Consider the following 15,427-nt stretch of genomic DNA (forward strand, 5'->3'; position numbering starts at 1 on the left):
TCTTTTTTTTTTTTTTGTCTTTTATACATGCCAACTATTGCATTTGACTTTTTAGGTAAACATTTAACAAAATATTATAATAAACAACCAACTTGTTTGTATCATTACCTAAAATACCAGATCGACTGATATTTTCTCTCTCTATCTATTTTATGTTTATTTGTATTGGTTACAGGTACTCTAGTTCAATTCGACAATGTCATCAATGCAATCTGGCATACTTGGGAACATGCAGGGTTAACACACCGAGAGGACGCAGTTACGTTATTTGAAGAATGGTACCAGACAAGCTCCATGACTTACTTGGCAGCCTCACACTCTGGTCTCTATCGCTCATTGTTGAAGATCTTACGTGGAACATTAACCTCATCGGTATACAAACAACTGGGCAGATTACCATTGGAACAAGAAGTGGAATTGATCATCAACACATTTAGAACAGATCTTACCCCTTCGCCATGCTCGTTGGAGGCTCTACAAACAGCGCTTAGGAACGGATGGAATGTATGGATAATCACTCAAAGTGACAAGATGGATACTTGGAATTATTTGAAGAAACATAACGTGATTTGTGATGATCATGGAAATGGTAGCAACTTGGATGATGATAGAGTATGGATTATGGCTTGTGATGAGCTTGAAGGTAAACTAAAAGTACATTTATATAATATGATGTCACTGATCAATCTTCCAATTCATTCTCTCCATTTGGGAGAGGTGTTCAATTCTTATTTATAGTGGCAAAACCTCATCCTAAGGTATATGCTCAAGTCATGCGTTTAACTGTCAGACGGACACAAAAAATAGAGGTAACACTCATGACAAACCAAAATTTATCATTATCAAAAAGAGAAGAAAATGAACCGGTAATGGAAGAAAGATGACTAACAATACATCTTTATTTTCTAGAATTTCTATATGGTATCTAAACATGCTTGGGATTTGGAAGGGGCAAGAAATATAAGTATGCGGACTGTTTATTTATCACAACAATCAAGCTTATATCCAACTGAAGTTTATGATGGCAAAGAACCGGATCTACGAGGGGAATCACCGATGGAATGCGTCAACAATGTGCTTCATTTGGAACAATCACTGAAACATCATTATTTATTATAGCTAGTATTCCCTATTTTTATCACTCTTCATTTACCACGTCTCATTATCATTATCACTGTCATCACCAACATCATATATATAATACATTTTATTACTTCATTGTGTATACACTTTATTCATTAATATTTTTTTTTTTTTTTTGGTTTACGACATTTGTTTATTCACCAGTTCAACATACAAATATATAATACATATACATATTTTCTAATTCATTCTAATACAAAAATCAAATATATAATATATACATATATATATAAATGTGTACTAAATATATTTCATCTATTTCCATAACCATTGAGAGACATATCCTGCAGCTGATTTCACTTTATCTTGAGCTTGATTAAGAGTTTTTCCATTGATTCCCAACGATGATCCAACATAGGCACCAGCAGCAGTAGCAGAACTTACTGTAGCATTGACGACTCCGGCAGTAGAAGAAGCAGCAGAATTAACCAAACTGGCCACATTAACAGACGATGTAGGAGAAGGAAGAGACTGTCTTGCATTCGAAGGGGATTTTACCATGCGCCAAAGCATCCAAGCTGAAACACCTGTAATTGTCATAGTAACCGAACCAAGAGCCACATTTAACCAAAAGTTTTGTCGATGCCAACGATGAATAGCTTGAGAATAAGGAAGAGTTGAGAAACTGACCATAGAATAGAGAGGTGTCACCCATTGAGGCATCACACGTTGAATCCAACCTTCTAATTTCTTACGAGCCAAATAACGTACGGAAGTGACAGCAGATCGCATTTCATAATGATTATACATGGCCAGATCACAAATTGCATGAGCATCTTTGACACGTTCTTCAGAATAAGATGAAAGAGCTTCCATCAGGCCAGGAATATGGGAGCCATCACGAGATAATACAGGACGGACATGATGTTTGTCCAACACTTGATGAAGTACTTCAGTATCTTGGAAACCACAATTCATACCTTGTCCATAAAAGGGAACCATCGCATGTGCAGCATCACCTACAATGACTATCTTGTCCTTTATATGATGAGGAGATGTCTTGATTGAGATAAGTGATCCTCGTGTGTTGTGACGATAATCATCCTTCAATCGTTCTTCTCCAATTAATGGGATAGCGTCGTTGAAATTTGTTCTAAAAAACTTCATCAAGTCTCCATCAGTTTTGATACTTTCAAACATGTCAAATGGCATAAACAGAGTACAAGTAAATGATTTGTCCTTTTGAAATACAAAAAAAAAAATATATGGATTAGTATTTTTTTTTTTTTTTGAAAAATAAAAACATCATGATCATCATTATTATTTACAGGGTTTGGTAATGCAATCAGCATGAATGTATGTCTAGGCCAGATATGCAGGTGATTGGGATCCAATGCATAAGTTGGTTTTCCATTTTCAATCTTTGGTGGCATATAAAGTTCACAATAACCAGTATCGATATATTCTTGTTGGAAGTTCATTCTGTATCAAATACAAAAATTTAAGACTACCCCATAGTGATTTCTCGAGAATCATACTTTCTTTTTTTTTTTATTATTATTTTTGTCTTACCTAATCTTTCTCATCATTTGGTCACGGACCTTGGAATAAGCACCATCAGCACCAACAATAAAATCAGCTTGTTTTGTCACTTCAAATTCATCAGCCCTATTTGTTTATAAAGATGAATAAGCATAACATATATTAAATAGTTGATATTTTTCTTCTTTTTTTTTTTTTCTTGACTCCTTACCCAACTAGATACACCATAGTACCTTTTTCGACGTCAAGTTTCTTCAATTTATGTTCAAAATGGATAGTAACATTTGACCATTCTTCAGCTGCATCTAATAATAATTCGTTTAATCGAGCACGATCAACAGCATTGATATGCTATATTAAACAAAACAAAAAAAATCCATTAGAATAACATATTCACTTTTGTACTTCGTATCTCTCTTTCTTTCTCTCTCTCTCTCTGTCTTATATATTTCCTTACTTCACCGTGAATAGAATAAGATTGTGACATTTGACGACCTTCTTGACCAAGATGAACCATTCTGGAATGCATAGGAACAGCCGAGTCCAATATCACTTTAGCTAGACCAAGACCTGTAGCCCTCAAAGCACTAAGACCACGTTCAGATAATGCCAAGTTGATGGATTTTCCACGTTGTGTTTTCTTTTGTTCTGGTAAACGCATATCTAATTCAAATAAAAGCATAGAAAGTTATAGAGGGGAAAAAGATTTTTTTTTTGTTGATAAGAAGTTACCTGCTCGTAATTCATAAAGATCAACTTTCCAACCACGTTGAGCAAAATAAACAGCATTCAAGGCACCAACAAGACCTCCACCTACAATAGCAACAGTTGCAACTTTTTCGTCTGACATGATAAACGTGAGAATTTCGTTAAAAAAAATGTGAGAGAAAAAGAAAAAGAAAAAGTGTGTGAGCCAAAAAAATAAGAACTTAAAAAGAGTATATTGCGCCGGAGATTGAACCATCTTCCATCAGTGTTAAAGTTGCTTTAGATTTCATGGACATTCAACTTAAGGGAGTACAATACAATTTATTCACGTTAAATTAAGATAAAAGGGTAAAAAAAAAAGATACAGACAAAGAAAAAATAAAATTTGAGAACTAGGGAATATCAGTTTGAGAGTGAAAAGAAAATCAAATTAAGAGCGAAGGGAAAATCAAATTGAAAGAGAAGGGAAAATCAAATTGGAACATCAAGTATGCTCGAACACTGATGCGAACAAGTCTCTAATCATAGCGCAGAAAAGAAGAAAATAAACGCAATTCACTAGGAAAAATCCAGTAATGCAACAAGCTTTCTTTTCTTTCTTTTTTTTTTTTTTTTTTGTCTGTATGTATACTTTATTTCACATATTAATGCCTTTCTTGTCTAGTAAATTTGTTCATTCTTTGATGATTTTATAAACGTGATGTTTAATTTTTATTAACTAAAATGATAAGTGTAAACTTTTTTTTTTGTCCATATCAACTGTACACTGTAATGGAATCGATTAAGAATGGACCTGACTGCATGAATTACTGTTATACAGTTAATAGAGTTTTTCTTCATCTTCTTCTTCTTGTTTTTATTGGTAAGATAAATTAGATGATAGATTCTTTTCAATGTATTATTATAAAATACAATTTTATTTGATGTCAAGTCTTTTTACAATGAATAAGTTTGACCTCCTGATTGAATGAAGTGTTCTGTGTATTTCCTTTTTTAGCATAAAGTCAAATTTGAAATGGCGGTGATAGATTTCAGCCACTTACAACTTTTTTTTTTCCCTGTCTTCCTTTTCCTTTAGTATACTTTTTTTTTTTTTTTTGTTTTTTGTTATAGATGATAGACCCGATAGAGACAATAGAAACAAATGAAAATACTTCACTTACAACAGTTGAACAACTTCGATTAAAATTGGAAGCTCTAGGATTAGAAACAAAGGGTCACAAACCTGAACTGAAGAAACGGTTAAGAAAAGCTTTGAAAAAGATTGACAATAAGGAAAAGAACGAACAGTCTCAAACAAAAAGGTAAAATAATTTATTAAAGTAATCAACAGTTAACATATTACTCTCTATTTCTTTTTTATAGGATAGATCTAAAGAAACAGCCATGCGATTATTATCTCTTTTTCGACGTGGAAGCAACGTGTGAAGCCGATGGAGGGTTTGATTATCCCAATGAAATTATCGAATTCCCTGTGGTATTAGTGGATGGTCAATCTTTTGAAATTGTAAGTTAATTAATTTGAAAATAATTTTTTTTTTTTATCTTTTCTTACAATATAATAACATGATTCTTCCTTTTTTTTTATTTTTTCTTTTTTGTTATGATTTTTGCATAAATATTAGGTGGATGAGTTCCGTTCATATGTCAAACCCAGTGTTAACCCAACGCTATCCAAGTTTTGTATTAATTTGACAGGAATTACTCAAGTAAGTTTAACTCTATTCCGATTATTATAACTGATGATTTTTTCTAATCTTCATTATAGGAAACAATTGATAGTAGTCCTGATTTTATACAAGTATTGGATGATTTTCAACAATTCATGGCGAAATATTCTTTATTCCAAGATAAATCAGCTTCTTTTGTCACAGGTAAATCTTGACTTTTAATATATTATATTATTTTACCCTTTTTTTTTTTTTTTTTTTGATTGATATAGATGGTCCGTTTGATATTCGTGATTTTATCACTAAGCAATGTCATCATAGTCAATTGAAAAAACGACCTGAATATTTTTGTCAACCTTGGATTAACATAAGAAAACTTTATCAAGACTTTTACAAACAAAAGAAAGCAAAAAATATTCCTCGTATGCTAGCTGATTTGAATATGGATTTCGAAGGACATCAACACTCTGGATTGGACGATGCAAGAAACTTGGTTTATATTGCAAGAAAAATGAAATTGGATGGTTGTCTCTTTAAACCAAATATTAGATGGCATCCTGGCAAGCGAAATAGAAGATGAAGATGGCATATATTAGATTTAGAAACTACTTTTGATACATAGTGTACATTATAATATATTTTGTAAATAAAAATGATAGATTATATGACGATCTATTATGTATGATGGTGAATGATAGATCATGTTAACAAGTCTTTTTTCAATTTTCAAGTGAGATTATAAGATATCGGATAGTGTGCAGCATATGATATTAAAATATATCAAGTATAGTGTGTATTTTCACTTCACTGTGATGCAGATGTATATATGAGCCATTCACTATTGTATACAGTAATCAATTGTATCATATTCATCCAACAATGATATTATCTACAGTAACTTATTATTAACTTTCTCACGATCAACAATTCTTTTCTGTTAAATATATTTTTATACAATGAGTTGAATAATGAATATGAATAGTTCATCAGTTTTATAACTAATTTCCTTTTGCCCGCCAAATCTATTTTACCACAGGATAGGTTTTATAAAACAAAAGGCACTGACCTGTCATTTGCAATGATTTTGTTTCCCACACTTTGAGGTCCATTTCCCGAAAAGAGAATTGACCAATGATAAAGACGGACTTACACAATCTTGAGTCACTGTTATTTTCCCTTAAAAGCTCTCTTTTTTCTTTTTCTTTTTTTTCCCTTTTTTTTTATATTTTACCTGCCGAATTAATTATCATGGTAACAGATCAACCTACTATCATTGTTGGTGTCTTGGGTAAGAAAATAAAATAAAAATAATTAGAAGGAATTGGGTAGAACTTTGTTTTATTTATTATCATTATCTTTTTTTTTTTAGCCTTACAAGGAGCCTTTATCGAACATATACATATGCTTCAAAACATTCCATCAGTAAAACAAGTTCTTGCCGTAAGAACTGAAGAACAACTCAACAGTGTAGATTGTCTTGTTATTCCAGGAGGTGAATCTACAGCCATGGCATTGATTGCAGAACGGTGCAATTTACTTGAACCTCTACGTACATTTGTGCGTAACAAACCAACTTGGGGTACTTGTGCAGGTATGATTATGCTTGCCGATGAAGCAACTGGAGCGAAAAAGGGTGGACAACAATTATTAGGTGGATTATCTATTTGTGTCAATCGCAATCAATTTGGTACACAAAAGGACTCTTTCGAAACCATGCTCCATTTCCCTACTATTCTTGGCGAAAACCAACCTTTCCATGCTGTGTTTATTCGTGCGCCTATTATCACTGCCGTCAAGTCGGATGATGTGGAAATCTTATCTCGTTTGGAATCCAAGGTCGGACAAACTGATGCTGAAACTATTGTGGCGGTTCGTCAAGGTCATCTTATGGCAACAGCTTTCCATCCTGAATTAACTCGTGATAATAGACTCCATCAATACTTTGTACACCTCGCTCTTCAACACAAGAAATGAAGAAAATCAAGATTCTTTTTTTTTTTTTTTGACATTTATCCTATTTTTATATATATATCACTTTTCCCTATATATTTTTTTAATAGCAGTTAGACGATATCATTATTACGATTCTAGATTAGACATTTTGTAGATACAAAAACATTACTTTTTCCTCTCTTTTATTATCTTTATTAAACTGAAATAATAAAAAAAAAAATTAACAACTCTCTTTATCAATCGATTCATTTTATCCTTTTTCGCCTCTTTTGACATCTTGTGGAGGATATGCTTTGGCATAAGAGAATACTATACCAGCAACAAAACCTATGATGAAAATAATAAAAGGATCATCAATTGCTATTCTTCCTTTTTTGATGATGATGATTCACTTACCTATAAGAATAGCTGAAATACTAGCTACAGTGGCAGGATCACCAAAGAAGACAAGACCAGAGATGGCGATAGGTAATTTATTCAAAGAACCAACCATACTATAAGTGGTAGATGATGTTGTACGTACACACCATGCTGACGCATAAGACATGCCAAAGGCGGACGCACCAGAAAAGATCATGGCCCAAATTCTAACTTGACGTTCTTCTGCTGGACTAATACAAAAAAAAAAAAAACATCATTTCTATCTTTCCCTTTTTTTTTTTTTTTTTTTTCTTACAAGTTGAAGTTCAAATTCTCTGTAGACCAATCTTCCAATAAAAGACTAGGGATGATCAACATGGGAATGGATAATAAATTATTATAAAACACCACATCAAAATCCTTAAATTGAGTGATCTTGATTCTTTTGCGCATATACAATACAAAGGAAGCAGATGAGAGACAATTGGTGGCCATCCAGAAATAACCAATCATAGTATTACTATAAACAAGTGAATCTGCTTGTACAAACGTGTTGATGGCAATACTAACATCTGACCATCCTGCAATAGCTGATGACAAAGTCTGCATAAAAATAAAATGTCAATCCTGTGTTTCTTATACATATATATTTTTTTTTATTATTACCATCAATGTGAAAGAGACCATCATTAAAAAAGTGACGGTACCACCAAACCAAATGACTTCACCATAGGCGATAAGGATGATTGTCAAATTCTTAAAAATAGTATAGACAGGAATGGCTAAATATTGTAATGCTTTGGAACCAGTATAAATCATAGCCACAAGAAATAGGACAATTGGAAACCATTTCTTTGCCTCATCAATATCAAATTCACGATATTTAATAAAATTTAAGAATTTAAAAATTTGTAATAAAAGAACAGTGGTGATACTCTATTATTTATGTCAAAAAAAAAAAAGGAAACTTGACTATTAAAAGACCGGTGGGTAATCAATCATCCTTCACCTTAAATGAATTGATTTTTTTTTTTTTTTTTTTTTTTTACCTGAACAGAAAGAAGGAAAAAGACCATATTGAAATTACCATTCACCACATATTTGTTGGTAACAGTCATCAAGATACTTGCAATACAATAACTTAATACAGGTAAAACTGTTTTCATCCATGGTGATAAATCAATATACCGTGAAGCAACTAAAGTGGATGGGGATGGTGGACAATTGGACTCCGTAGTATTCACCGCCAAACTACTATATTCTTCTTTTTTATTGCCCATTGAAAATTAAGGAATGATGAAGAAGAAGAAAAAAAGAAAAAGAAAAAGAAATCATCATCATGAAAATATTCCTGTTTTATATATGTTTTTTTTTCATTTTTACATATCCCATCATGGTATGAAAACTTTTCCCCTTAATTCACTATCAGAAATATGCTTTGTTTGGATGGGATCACCGGAAATCAAAATTTGGCTCATACATATCCCCTTTTTTTTTCATTTGTATTTTTCGAGCCAAAAATCTCTTGTAAGCATTTTCCCACTGTTACGGAGTTTAGATCTCGTTATCATAAAAAAGATTTACCCCACCTTTTTTTTTACCACTTTTCTTTCTTCTTTTTACTTTTTTTTTCATTGTATATTAATCCTTTATTTTTATTTATTTATTTATTTAATTAACATGATTTATAAATCACATCTTCCTGATATACCGATTCCTGATATTGATATTTATTCCTTTTTAATTCAAGATAATGAACACAATACAAAGCCTGGTGCTGAAAATACTGTAGTAACTATTGATGGTCCTACTGGTAGAACTTTGACACATGGTCAAGTCAAAGATATTTCTAGTCGACTTGCTGCTGGTTGGATTGATCATCTTGGTATGAAAAAAGGGGATACTGTAGCTGTATTCGCTCCAAATCAATATGATCATGTCATACTTTACTTTTCTCTTATGGCTACTGGATGTACAATTACTCCCGGGTAAGTAAACCTTTTCTTTTTTTTTTTCTTTCTCATCTTTTTTTTTTATTGGCAATAATAGTAATCCAGGCTATACCGAAGGTAATTTTGATCCGAGATAATGATAGATGATGACTGGATAAAGGTGATGAAAAGGATTGACGATTGATTTTACTCCTTATATATATGTAGATGAGTTTCAGCATCAACTTTCCAACTCTGGTGCGCAAACATTGATCACGGTACCTGAGTTGTTACCTGTGCTTTTAAAAGTGTGTGACAAGATTGGTCTTTCTCGTGAACGTATATTCTTATTTGGTGATAAACAAGTCAATGGATGCAAACCTTTCTATTCTCTTTTACCCAATGATCCTCAACGTCGTGTAGTGGCTCCTCTTCAAGGTATCAATCCATCTGAAGATGTTCCTTTTATTTGCTATTCAAGTGGTACCACTGGTGTGGCCAAAGGGGTTTGTATTACTCACCGTAACTTCGTTGGCCAAGTCTTAGTGAATTTGAATTTTGATCCTGACAACAACAGCCGTGATGATGATCGATTGGTTGCGTTTTTACCCTTTTATCACATCTATGGTTTGACTGGTATGGTGATGAATAGTTTTTATCGGGTGATTCCTGTGGTGGTGATGCAGCGATTTGATCTAGAACTCTTCTGTCAACTTGTGGAACGATACAAGATCACCTTTGCTAACATTGTTCCACCCATTGCTGTTCTTTTGGCCAAATCTCCTATTGTCAAGAAATATAACATGTCCTCTCTTGTTCGATTGGGTTCTGGTAAGTCTTTTTTTTTTTTTTTAAAAAAAAAATGAAAACATGTGCTGATTTACAAATGGATCCTTTTTTTTTTTTATTACTTATTCTTCTGTTTCAGGTGCTGCTCCTCTTGGTGATGAACATATCAACGCTTTAGTTCGTGCTGTACCCTCTACTGTTCGTCAAGGTTATGGTATGACAGAAACAACCAGTGGAATCATTTTACAAAGAGCTGGTCAAAGCGCTTCTGGATCTATCGGTGTTTTGGTTTCCAACAATGAAGCTAAGATTGTAGATGAAAATGATAATGGTAAAAAAAAAAAAAGAGAGAAATGATTGATTGATTAAGAAAAGAAATAATTATATATTTTTCCTCTTTTTTATTGTGTGATTAGAATTGGGTCATGATCTACCTGGTGAATTGCTTGTTCGTGGTGTTTCTATTATGAAGGGATATCTGAACAATGAAGAAGCCAATGCCAAGACTTTTACCAAGGATGGATGGATGAGAACGGGTGATGTCGCTGTATTCAGCTCCAAGACAAAAGAATTTTATATAGTGGATCGTATCAAGGAATTAATCAAGTACAAAGGTTTGCAAGTGGCTCCTGCTGAATTGGAAGCCATCTTGCTAGGAAATGAAAAGGTAGCTGATTGTGCTGTTGTTGGCGTTTACAATTCAAAGGAAGCAACAGAATACCCTCGTGCGTACGTTGTATTGCAACCTGGAAATAAAGATACCCCTAATTTGGCCAAGGAATTATCTGATTATGTTGCTGTAAGTTACTAAAAGAGATAAGGATGATATCTAAGAAGGATGATGATGACTTATTTTCTATATAATGTTATAGGCCAAGGTAGCAAATCATAAGAAACTGAGAGGTGGTATCCGTTTCGTGCAAGCTATTCCCAAGAGTCCTAGTGGAAAAATCTTACGCAAGGACATTCGATTATGGATCAAAAACGAAGAACAACAGGCTCAACAAAAGGCAGCAAGGCTTTAAATAGATTGTAGTTTATAAAATACTGGTTATGATGATAGACTGTAATAAATATCTGTACACATCTTCGGACTTGCATGCATATATATTTTTCTTTTTTCTTTTTCCTTTTTTTTCTTTTTCTTTTTCTTTTCTTTTATTTTTTTCTCTCACACCCTATTTCTTTCTTTCTTTCTTTCTTCATTGCACTTTCTTTTTTTTTTATCATAATACGAACATGAATCTCTGGTGATAATGGTCGATTCTACTACTATTTCTATGAACAGCAATGAACCAATGCCATCTCCTTCTTTGACCAAAAGGATAAAAGACCGATTACCCACTTTAGAAGCTGTACGAAAAACTACCAAGGTATGCATATCGTTATTGATTGGCTTTATTATGAACATGGATGGAACAACAAAGCAAGCTATTGGATCAGGCACTCTCTTCGTTGTTATTACTTGTCTCTTTTACTTTCCTAATAGATCTCTTGGAGTGGTATTGGAAGTAAGCGTAGATAATTCGATATCTGGAAGATACCAACTAACTAGTTTCCTTTTTTTTTTTCTTTTTTCTTTATCTGAAACCTCTTAATGGATTCAGTCAATCATGTATGGAACGGCAGGTATGTTAGTAGAAAGTGGACTTAGCCTGACACGTAAAAAGATAAAGAACTCAGCTGACCCCTTGTTTTCATGTATGATTTGTAGGATCTCTTCTTAGCGCGGCATGGTGTACTTTGGTAAGGATACTAACATATTGATGGACACTAGAATGATTAATGATTATTTTTTTTTCGTTTTAGGGCATGTTTTTGGCAAATCTAGCAAGAAATCCTTTGGAATCAGAACCAATTCAAGCTGCCTCAAGTGCTGTATTGGCTGTTTTCTTATTTTTTGGTACTTTTGTCGTCAACTATATTCGGGTGTACTTTCCAAAAGGTAATCATCAAGTTTCTTGTTTTGTTTATTCATTTATTCGCTATTATGTTCTTTTTCATCATTTTAGCTAATTTCGCCTGCATCTTCGCCTGTATTATCTTGACGGTAAAGTCATCTACGGATTTGATACATGTTATTATATTTACCAACGTAAAAACTTATATTTGTTCCCTATTATTTATGCAAAGATGACAATGACAAGTGCAAGCAGTATACCTGGATTTCAACCTGCGGTGATGGTAACTATAAACAAGAATTTTTAGTGTATATTCTAACGAATCCATTTTTTATTTTCAGTATGCTATATTAATCCCTATTGCAGTTGGTACCGCCATCACGTTAGTAGTGACAGTGCTGATCTGGCCAGAAGACACAATGACCAACTATTTGATTTGCCTTTCAAATAGCCTCAACGAGTACAATTCATTTTTCAAGGATCACTCGGACGCCTTTGTCTCACTCTCGAAAACATCGCTCCATGTTGGATTACGTCAATTACATTCAAAAATGCTTGATTCTGTACTGATATTGATTGATAGCAAAAGGGCTGTACAGCGTGAAATATTGTATTCTTACCTTTCATCCAAGGACTGCAGCAAAATCACAAAGTAAGTAAAAAAAAAAAAAAAAAAAAAAAAAAAAGAAAATAAAAATAAAAATACCAGTAGAGCACTATAGAAAACCGAATTCAATTTTTTTTCCCCTTTCTTTTTCTTTCTATCAGAATAGTGAAACAAATGCGTGCCCCTTTACATGGTATTGGATTTTCTTTGCTCAAGAAGAAAGAAGGATTGGGACTTGATGATGCTGAAAATGAACAGGATGCCTTTACCTATATTGTGACCGATCAAGAACGTCAAGCTTTCAATGATGCTCTGACAGATCTGATTCCCTTGTACACGGAAATGGCCAGTCTCTGTCACGTTATTTTAATGACAACCAGTGATAGATTTAGCAAGTTTGGAAACTCACCACGTTCAGCTACCACTACGTTTCTATGGCCATTCATACGGTTCAATATATTCAAGAGGTGGCGACAAAACAAATCAACAAATGACAACGATCTCGAAAAAGATACGACGAACACAACACTGGAATACAAAAATAACTTGGATCGACTTGGCAAATTGGTGGCAGAAATGGAAGCAATTGCAACACCAGGGATGATCACTTTTCTGGAAACAATTCATTTACAAGAAGATAAAGATCCTCGCTATGGTCTTTTGTATGTACTATTCTGTTATCAAATGAATCTCAAAGCACATAGTACCAATATCATTGAACTGGCTGAAACCTTGATACAACTCGAACATGACCGACCCTCCAAAAGATTCTGGTTACCTTCTATTACTCTGAAGAAATGGTTCCAATCATCTGTATTAGATCCTCAGGATGGTGGCGACAATCCAACATCATCTGATCAAGGTTTGATTCGAACAAGAACAAGACCGGATGCTCTGGATGATGACAACTTGGCCGCATCCTCTCGTTTAGATACTAAAAATTATAAAGAGAAGAAATCAAGAAAAAAAGCCAAGTTTTTACATTTGGATCCTGACCTCTATCCTCCGTCCAACAAGATCGAACGATTCTTCTTCTCATTACATTTGTTCAAGAAATGGTGTTTTTCTATCAATACTTTTTTTGCTTTCAAGACTGCAGGTAATTTTTTTTTTTTTTATAAATCTATTGTTTGATGGATGGATGGCTAATTTGGTTTTTTTTTTTTTTTTACTTTGATATAGTTGCTGTTGTTTTACTCTCAATTCCTGCTTACCGAAGAGAAGATGTTGGATGGTACAATGAATGGCAAGGTCGCTGGGCTCAGATTACTTTGGTATTATGGCTTTTCCCTATGGCTGGCATGTTCTACTTGTCAAGTCTTTTGCGATTCGTTGGTACCGTTATTGGTGGAGTACTGGGTATCGTGGTCTGGGAAATCTCTCGTGGAAATCCTTATGGTCTTTCTGTTTTATGTTTTGTGTGTTTTATGTTTTTCCAATATGCCTTTTTGTTTGGTCCGCCATATATGCGACCTCTCCATATGGTGGCTATTGTCACTTTGGTATTAGTGACTATCTATGAAATGCAGTATATTCAAGATCAAGTTTCTAATCATGATGAAGTCTATACTGTTGCTGGAAAGGTAAGAAGAAGGAATATATATATAAAAGTAATGACTGATCTGATTCCTTTTTTCTGTTTTCTTTAGCGCATGCTTCTGGTAATAATTGGTATACTTGGAGCAACCATCTTAAATATGATTCCTAGTCAAGTCAACGGCCGAGTGGAATTACGACGAAGATTGGCAATCACTATCACGCAAGTTGGAAGAATGTATTCACTATTAACATCCTCTTATATGGTCCCTCATGAAAATCCACCAACCGAAAATCAAAGAAAAACTTTCCGGAAATGGATGGTGGAAGTCCAACGACAAATCGCAGATGAACGTGCTTTATTGATGACATCCAAATTCGAACCTTCTCTTCGTGGTAAATTTCCTTTGAAGGAATACACTACTCTGGTAGATAGAGTAGAGAATATGGCTGATCTTGTGGATGCTATGGTAAGAAAAAAAAAAAAAAAAAAAGGAGCGATCTTTTTATATTGATTTTCATTTCAATCTAGGTCTATGCTGCTAGATCCATTGATGATGATTGGAGAGATCATATCTCGACGATATTAATGAAAGAACGACAAGATTACGCAAGTCAAATCAACCTCGTATATATAAGTGTTCAGTATTGATCTCATGCTTTTTTCTTTTTATAGTTATCATCCATCATGGTGGGATTAAAATTAACAGCAGGCTCTCTTTCATCCAAAATGTCCTATCCACCGTTCCTACTGACTCCCGATAAAGCAAGAAATAGATTTAGCATTGCTGTGGAAAAAAAGATGCGGATTCAACGACGTGATTTGAACGTGGACACCTTACCCAACTTTGCCGCCTTTGGTGTGTATCTTTTGGCTTCTTCTACCTTTGTGTCCGAATTACAAGTGATACTCAATACTGTGATTGAAATGGTGGGTGTGGATGATCCTTTCGAATGGAAAGAAACAAATAAATAGAATCCATATTATAATTAGTATTGTATGTTTAATACCTATATTTTGTTTAGTTTTATTGAATAAACAAGTAGATTAACTAGTGATCTAACTCCTGTTCTGTTTTATGTATATTATCTTCTTTTTGTGTTTGATCATGGACCTGGTTGTAGTTTAGACAACCAAAAAAAAAAAAAAAAAAAAAAAAAAAAGAAAGACAAATAACTAAATAATAACAATAATAAAAACATTATAAAGAACACATATAATACTGATCACCGCAAATATATTCAATGCAAACGGGCCTCTAGCCTTAACGCAGAAAAAGAAAAAAATAAACGCGCTTCACATGGAAAAAACCAGTAAATGACAGTAATCTGATATTAAAGAAAGAT

The 15,427-nt window shown here is 33.5% G+C and overlaps 9 protein-coding genes across 9 annotated transcripts; 6 read left to right on the forward strand and 3 right to left on the reverse strand.

Annotated features, from left to right (window-relative positions):
- The first annotated feature begins 2 nt into the window (after window positions 1-2).
- Window positions 3-1,230, forward strand: BX664DRAFT_336015 (HAD-like domain-containing protein). The gene is made up of 4 exons (XM_051546012.1): window positions 3-55; window positions 176-643; window positions 739-809; window positions 910-1,230. Exons 1-4 carry the CDS (start codon window positions 28-30, stop codon window positions 1,117-1,119), a joined length of 777 nt encoding a protein of 258 aa, XP_051399174.1. The 5' UTR covers window positions 3-27; the 3' UTR covers window positions 1,120-1,230.
- Window positions 1,206-3,154, reverse strand: BX664DRAFT_282504 (uncharacterized protein; the record flags this gene model as incomplete). The annotated part of the gene is made up of 5 exons (XM_051541567.1): window positions 1,206-2,322; window positions 2,412-2,565; window positions 2,656-2,751; window positions 2,837-2,976; window positions 3,083-3,154. The coding sequence occupies 5 exons, from the start codon at window positions 3,152-3,154 to the stop codon at window positions 1,399-1,401; spliced, it is 1,386 nt and encodes a 461-aa protein (XP_051399175.1). The 3' UTR covers window positions 1,206-1,398.
- A 113-nt stretch (window positions 3,155-3,267) lies between these two features.
- Window positions 3,268-3,528, reverse strand: BX664DRAFT_336019 (uncharacterized protein). The gene has a single exon (XM_051546013.1). It carries the CDS (start codon window positions 3,473-3,475, stop codon window positions 3,314-3,316), a length of 162 nt encoding a protein of 53 aa, XP_051399176.1. The 5' UTR covers window positions 3,476-3,528; the 3' UTR covers window positions 3,268-3,313.
- An 894-nt stretch (window positions 3,529-4,422) lies between these two features.
- BX664DRAFT_299235 (double-strand siRNA ribonuclease Eri1) lies at window positions 4,423-5,691 on the forward strand. The gene is made up of 5 exons (XM_051542297.1): window positions 4,423-4,637; window positions 4,699-4,840; window positions 4,959-5,042; window positions 5,102-5,207; window positions 5,276-5,691. The coding sequence occupies exons 1-5, from the start codon at window positions 4,447-4,449 to the stop codon at window positions 5,581-5,583; spliced, it is 831 nt and encodes a 276-aa protein (XP_051399177.1). The 5' UTR covers window positions 4,423-4,446; the 3' UTR covers window positions 5,584-5,691.
- A 550-nt stretch (window positions 5,692-6,241) lies between these two features.
- BX664DRAFT_282508 (PdxT/SNO family) lies at window positions 6,242-7,184 on the forward strand. The gene is made up of 2 exons (XM_051541568.1): window positions 6,242-6,291; window positions 6,373-7,184. Exons 1-2 carry the CDS (start codon window positions 6,252-6,254, stop codon window positions 6,975-6,977), a joined length of 645 nt encoding a protein of 214 aa, XP_051399178.1. The 5' UTR covers window positions 6,242-6,251; the 3' UTR covers window positions 6,978-7,184.
- Window positions 7,092-8,596, reverse strand: BX664DRAFT_374550 (uncharacterized protein; the record flags this gene model as incomplete). The annotated part of the gene is made up of 5 exons (XM_051548698.1): window positions 7,092-7,283; window positions 7,353-7,567; window positions 7,633-7,919; window positions 7,983-8,252; window positions 8,366-8,596. The coding sequence occupies 5 exons, from the start codon at window positions 8,594-8,596 to the stop codon at window positions 7,207-7,209; spliced, it is 1,080 nt and encodes a 359-aa protein (XP_051399179.1). The 3' UTR covers window positions 7,092-7,206.
- Window positions 8,597-8,958: 362 nt separating this feature from the next.
- Window positions 8,959-11,137, forward strand: BX664DRAFT_336027 (uncharacterized protein). The gene is made up of 6 exons (XM_051546014.1): window positions 8,959-9,304; window positions 9,366-9,385; window positions 9,476-10,078; window positions 10,176-10,367; window positions 10,453-10,835; window positions 10,909-11,137. Exons 1-6 carry the CDS (start codon window positions 8,997-8,999, stop codon window positions 11,059-11,061), a joined length of 1,659 nt encoding a protein of 552 aa, XP_051399180.1. The 5' UTR covers window positions 8,959-8,996; the 3' UTR covers window positions 11,062-11,137.
- Window positions 11,138-11,190: 53 nt separating this feature from the next.
- On the forward strand, window positions 11,191-12,246 carry BX664DRAFT_159280 (uncharacterized protein). Its single transcript, XM_051539932.1, has 6 exons — window positions 11,191-11,547; window positions 11,644-11,665; window positions 11,751-11,782; window positions 11,846-11,967; window positions 12,049-12,086; window positions 12,170-12,246. The coding sequence occupies exons 1-5, from the start codon at window positions 11,293-11,295 to the stop codon at window positions 12,050-12,052; spliced, it is 435 nt and encodes a 144-aa protein (XP_051399181.1). The 5' UTR covers window positions 11,191-11,292; the 3' UTR covers window positions 12,053-12,086; window positions 12,170-12,246.
- Window positions 11,898-15,145, forward strand: BX664DRAFT_159289 (uncharacterized protein). The gene is made up of 7 exons (XM_051539933.1): window positions 11,898-11,981; window positions 12,049-12,220; window positions 12,279-12,589; window positions 12,706-13,643; window positions 13,727-14,127; window positions 14,194-14,550; window positions 14,613-15,145. Exons 2-7 carry the CDS (start codon window positions 12,170-12,172, stop codon window positions 14,730-14,732), a joined length of 2,178 nt encoding a protein of 725 aa, XP_051399182.1. The 5' UTR covers window positions 11,898-11,981; window positions 12,049-12,169; the 3' UTR covers window positions 14,733-15,145.
- The last annotated feature ends 282 nt before the right edge of the window (window positions 15,146-15,427 follow it).

The sequence above is a fragment of the Halteromyces radiatus genome (assembly GCF_025201355.1).
Source record: "Halteromyces radiatus strain CBS 162.75 chromosome Unknown BX664scaffold_5, whole genome shotgun sequence".
NCBI lineage: Eukaryota > Fungi > Mucoromycota > Mucoromycetes > Mucorales > Cunninghamellaceae > Halteromyces > Halteromyces radiatus.

Coding starts and splice junctions, on each gene's coding strand:
- BX664DRAFT_336015 (XM_051546012.1), top strand. CDS start 28: ATGCCAACTATTGCATTTGACTTTTTAG. Junction 56..175: donor TATTGCATTTGACTTTTTAG/GTAAACATTTAA, acceptor TATTGGTTACAG/GTACTCTAGTTCAATTCGAC. Junction 810..909: donor GACGGACACAAAAAATAGAG/GTAACACTCATG, acceptor TTTATTTTCTAG/AATTTCTATATGGTATCTAA.
- BX664DRAFT_282508 (XM_051541568.1), top strand. CDS start 6,252: ATGGTAACAGATCAACCTACTATCATTGTTGGTGTCTTGG. Junction 6,292..6,372: donor TATCATTGTTGGTGTCTTGG/GTAAGAAAATAA, acceptor TTTTTTTTTTAG/CCTTACAAGGAGCCTTTATC.
- BX664DRAFT_159289 (XM_051539933.1), top strand. CDS start 12,170: ATGACAATGACAAGTGCAAGCAGTATACCTGGATTTCAACCTGCGGTG. Junction 12,221..12,278: donor GATTTCAACCTGCGGTGATG/GTAACTATAAAC, acceptor TTTTATTTTCAG/TATGCTATATTAATCCCTAT. Junction 12,590..12,705: donor GACTGCAGCAAAATCACAAA/GTAAGTAAAAAA, acceptor TCTTTCTATCAG/AATAGTGAAACAAATGCGTG.
- BX664DRAFT_299235 (XM_051542297.1), top strand. CDS start 4,447: ATGATAGACCCGATAGAGACAATAGAAACAAATGAAAATACTTCACTT. Junction 4,841..4,958: donor ATGGTCAATCTTTTGAAATT/GTAAGTTAATTA, acceptor CATAAATATTAG/GTGGATGAGTTCCGTTCATA. Junction 5,208..5,275: donor ATCAGCTTCTTTTGTCACAG/GTAAATCTTGAC, acceptor TGATTGATATAG/ATGGTCCGTTTGATATTCGT.
- BX664DRAFT_336027 (XM_051546014.1), top strand. CDS start 8,997: ATGATTTATAAATCACATCTTCCTGATATACCGATTCCTGATATTGAT. Junction 10,079..10,175: donor TCTTGTTCGATTGGGTTCTG/GTAAGTCTTTTT, acceptor CTTCTGTTTCAG/GTGCTGCTCCTCTTGGTGAT. Junction 10,368..10,452: donor TGTAGATGAAAATGATAATG/GTAAAAAAAAAA, acceptor TTGTGTGATTAG/AATTGGGTCATGATCTACCT.
- BX664DRAFT_159280 (XM_051539932.1), top strand. CDS start 11,293: ATGGTCGATTCTACTACTATTTCTATGAACAGCAATGAACCAATGCCA. Junction 11,548..11,643: donor CTCTTGGAGTGGTATTGGAA/GTAAGCGTAGAT, acceptor TAATGGATTCAG/TCAATCATGTATGGAACGGC. Junction 11,666..11,750: donor AATCATGTATGGAACGGCAG/GTATGTTAGTAG, acceptor TATGATTTGTAG/GATCTCTTCTTAGCGCGGCA.
- BX664DRAFT_336019 (XM_051546013.1), bottom strand. CDS start 3,475: ATGTCAGACGAAAAAGTTGCAACTGTTGCTATTGTAGGTGGAGGTCTT.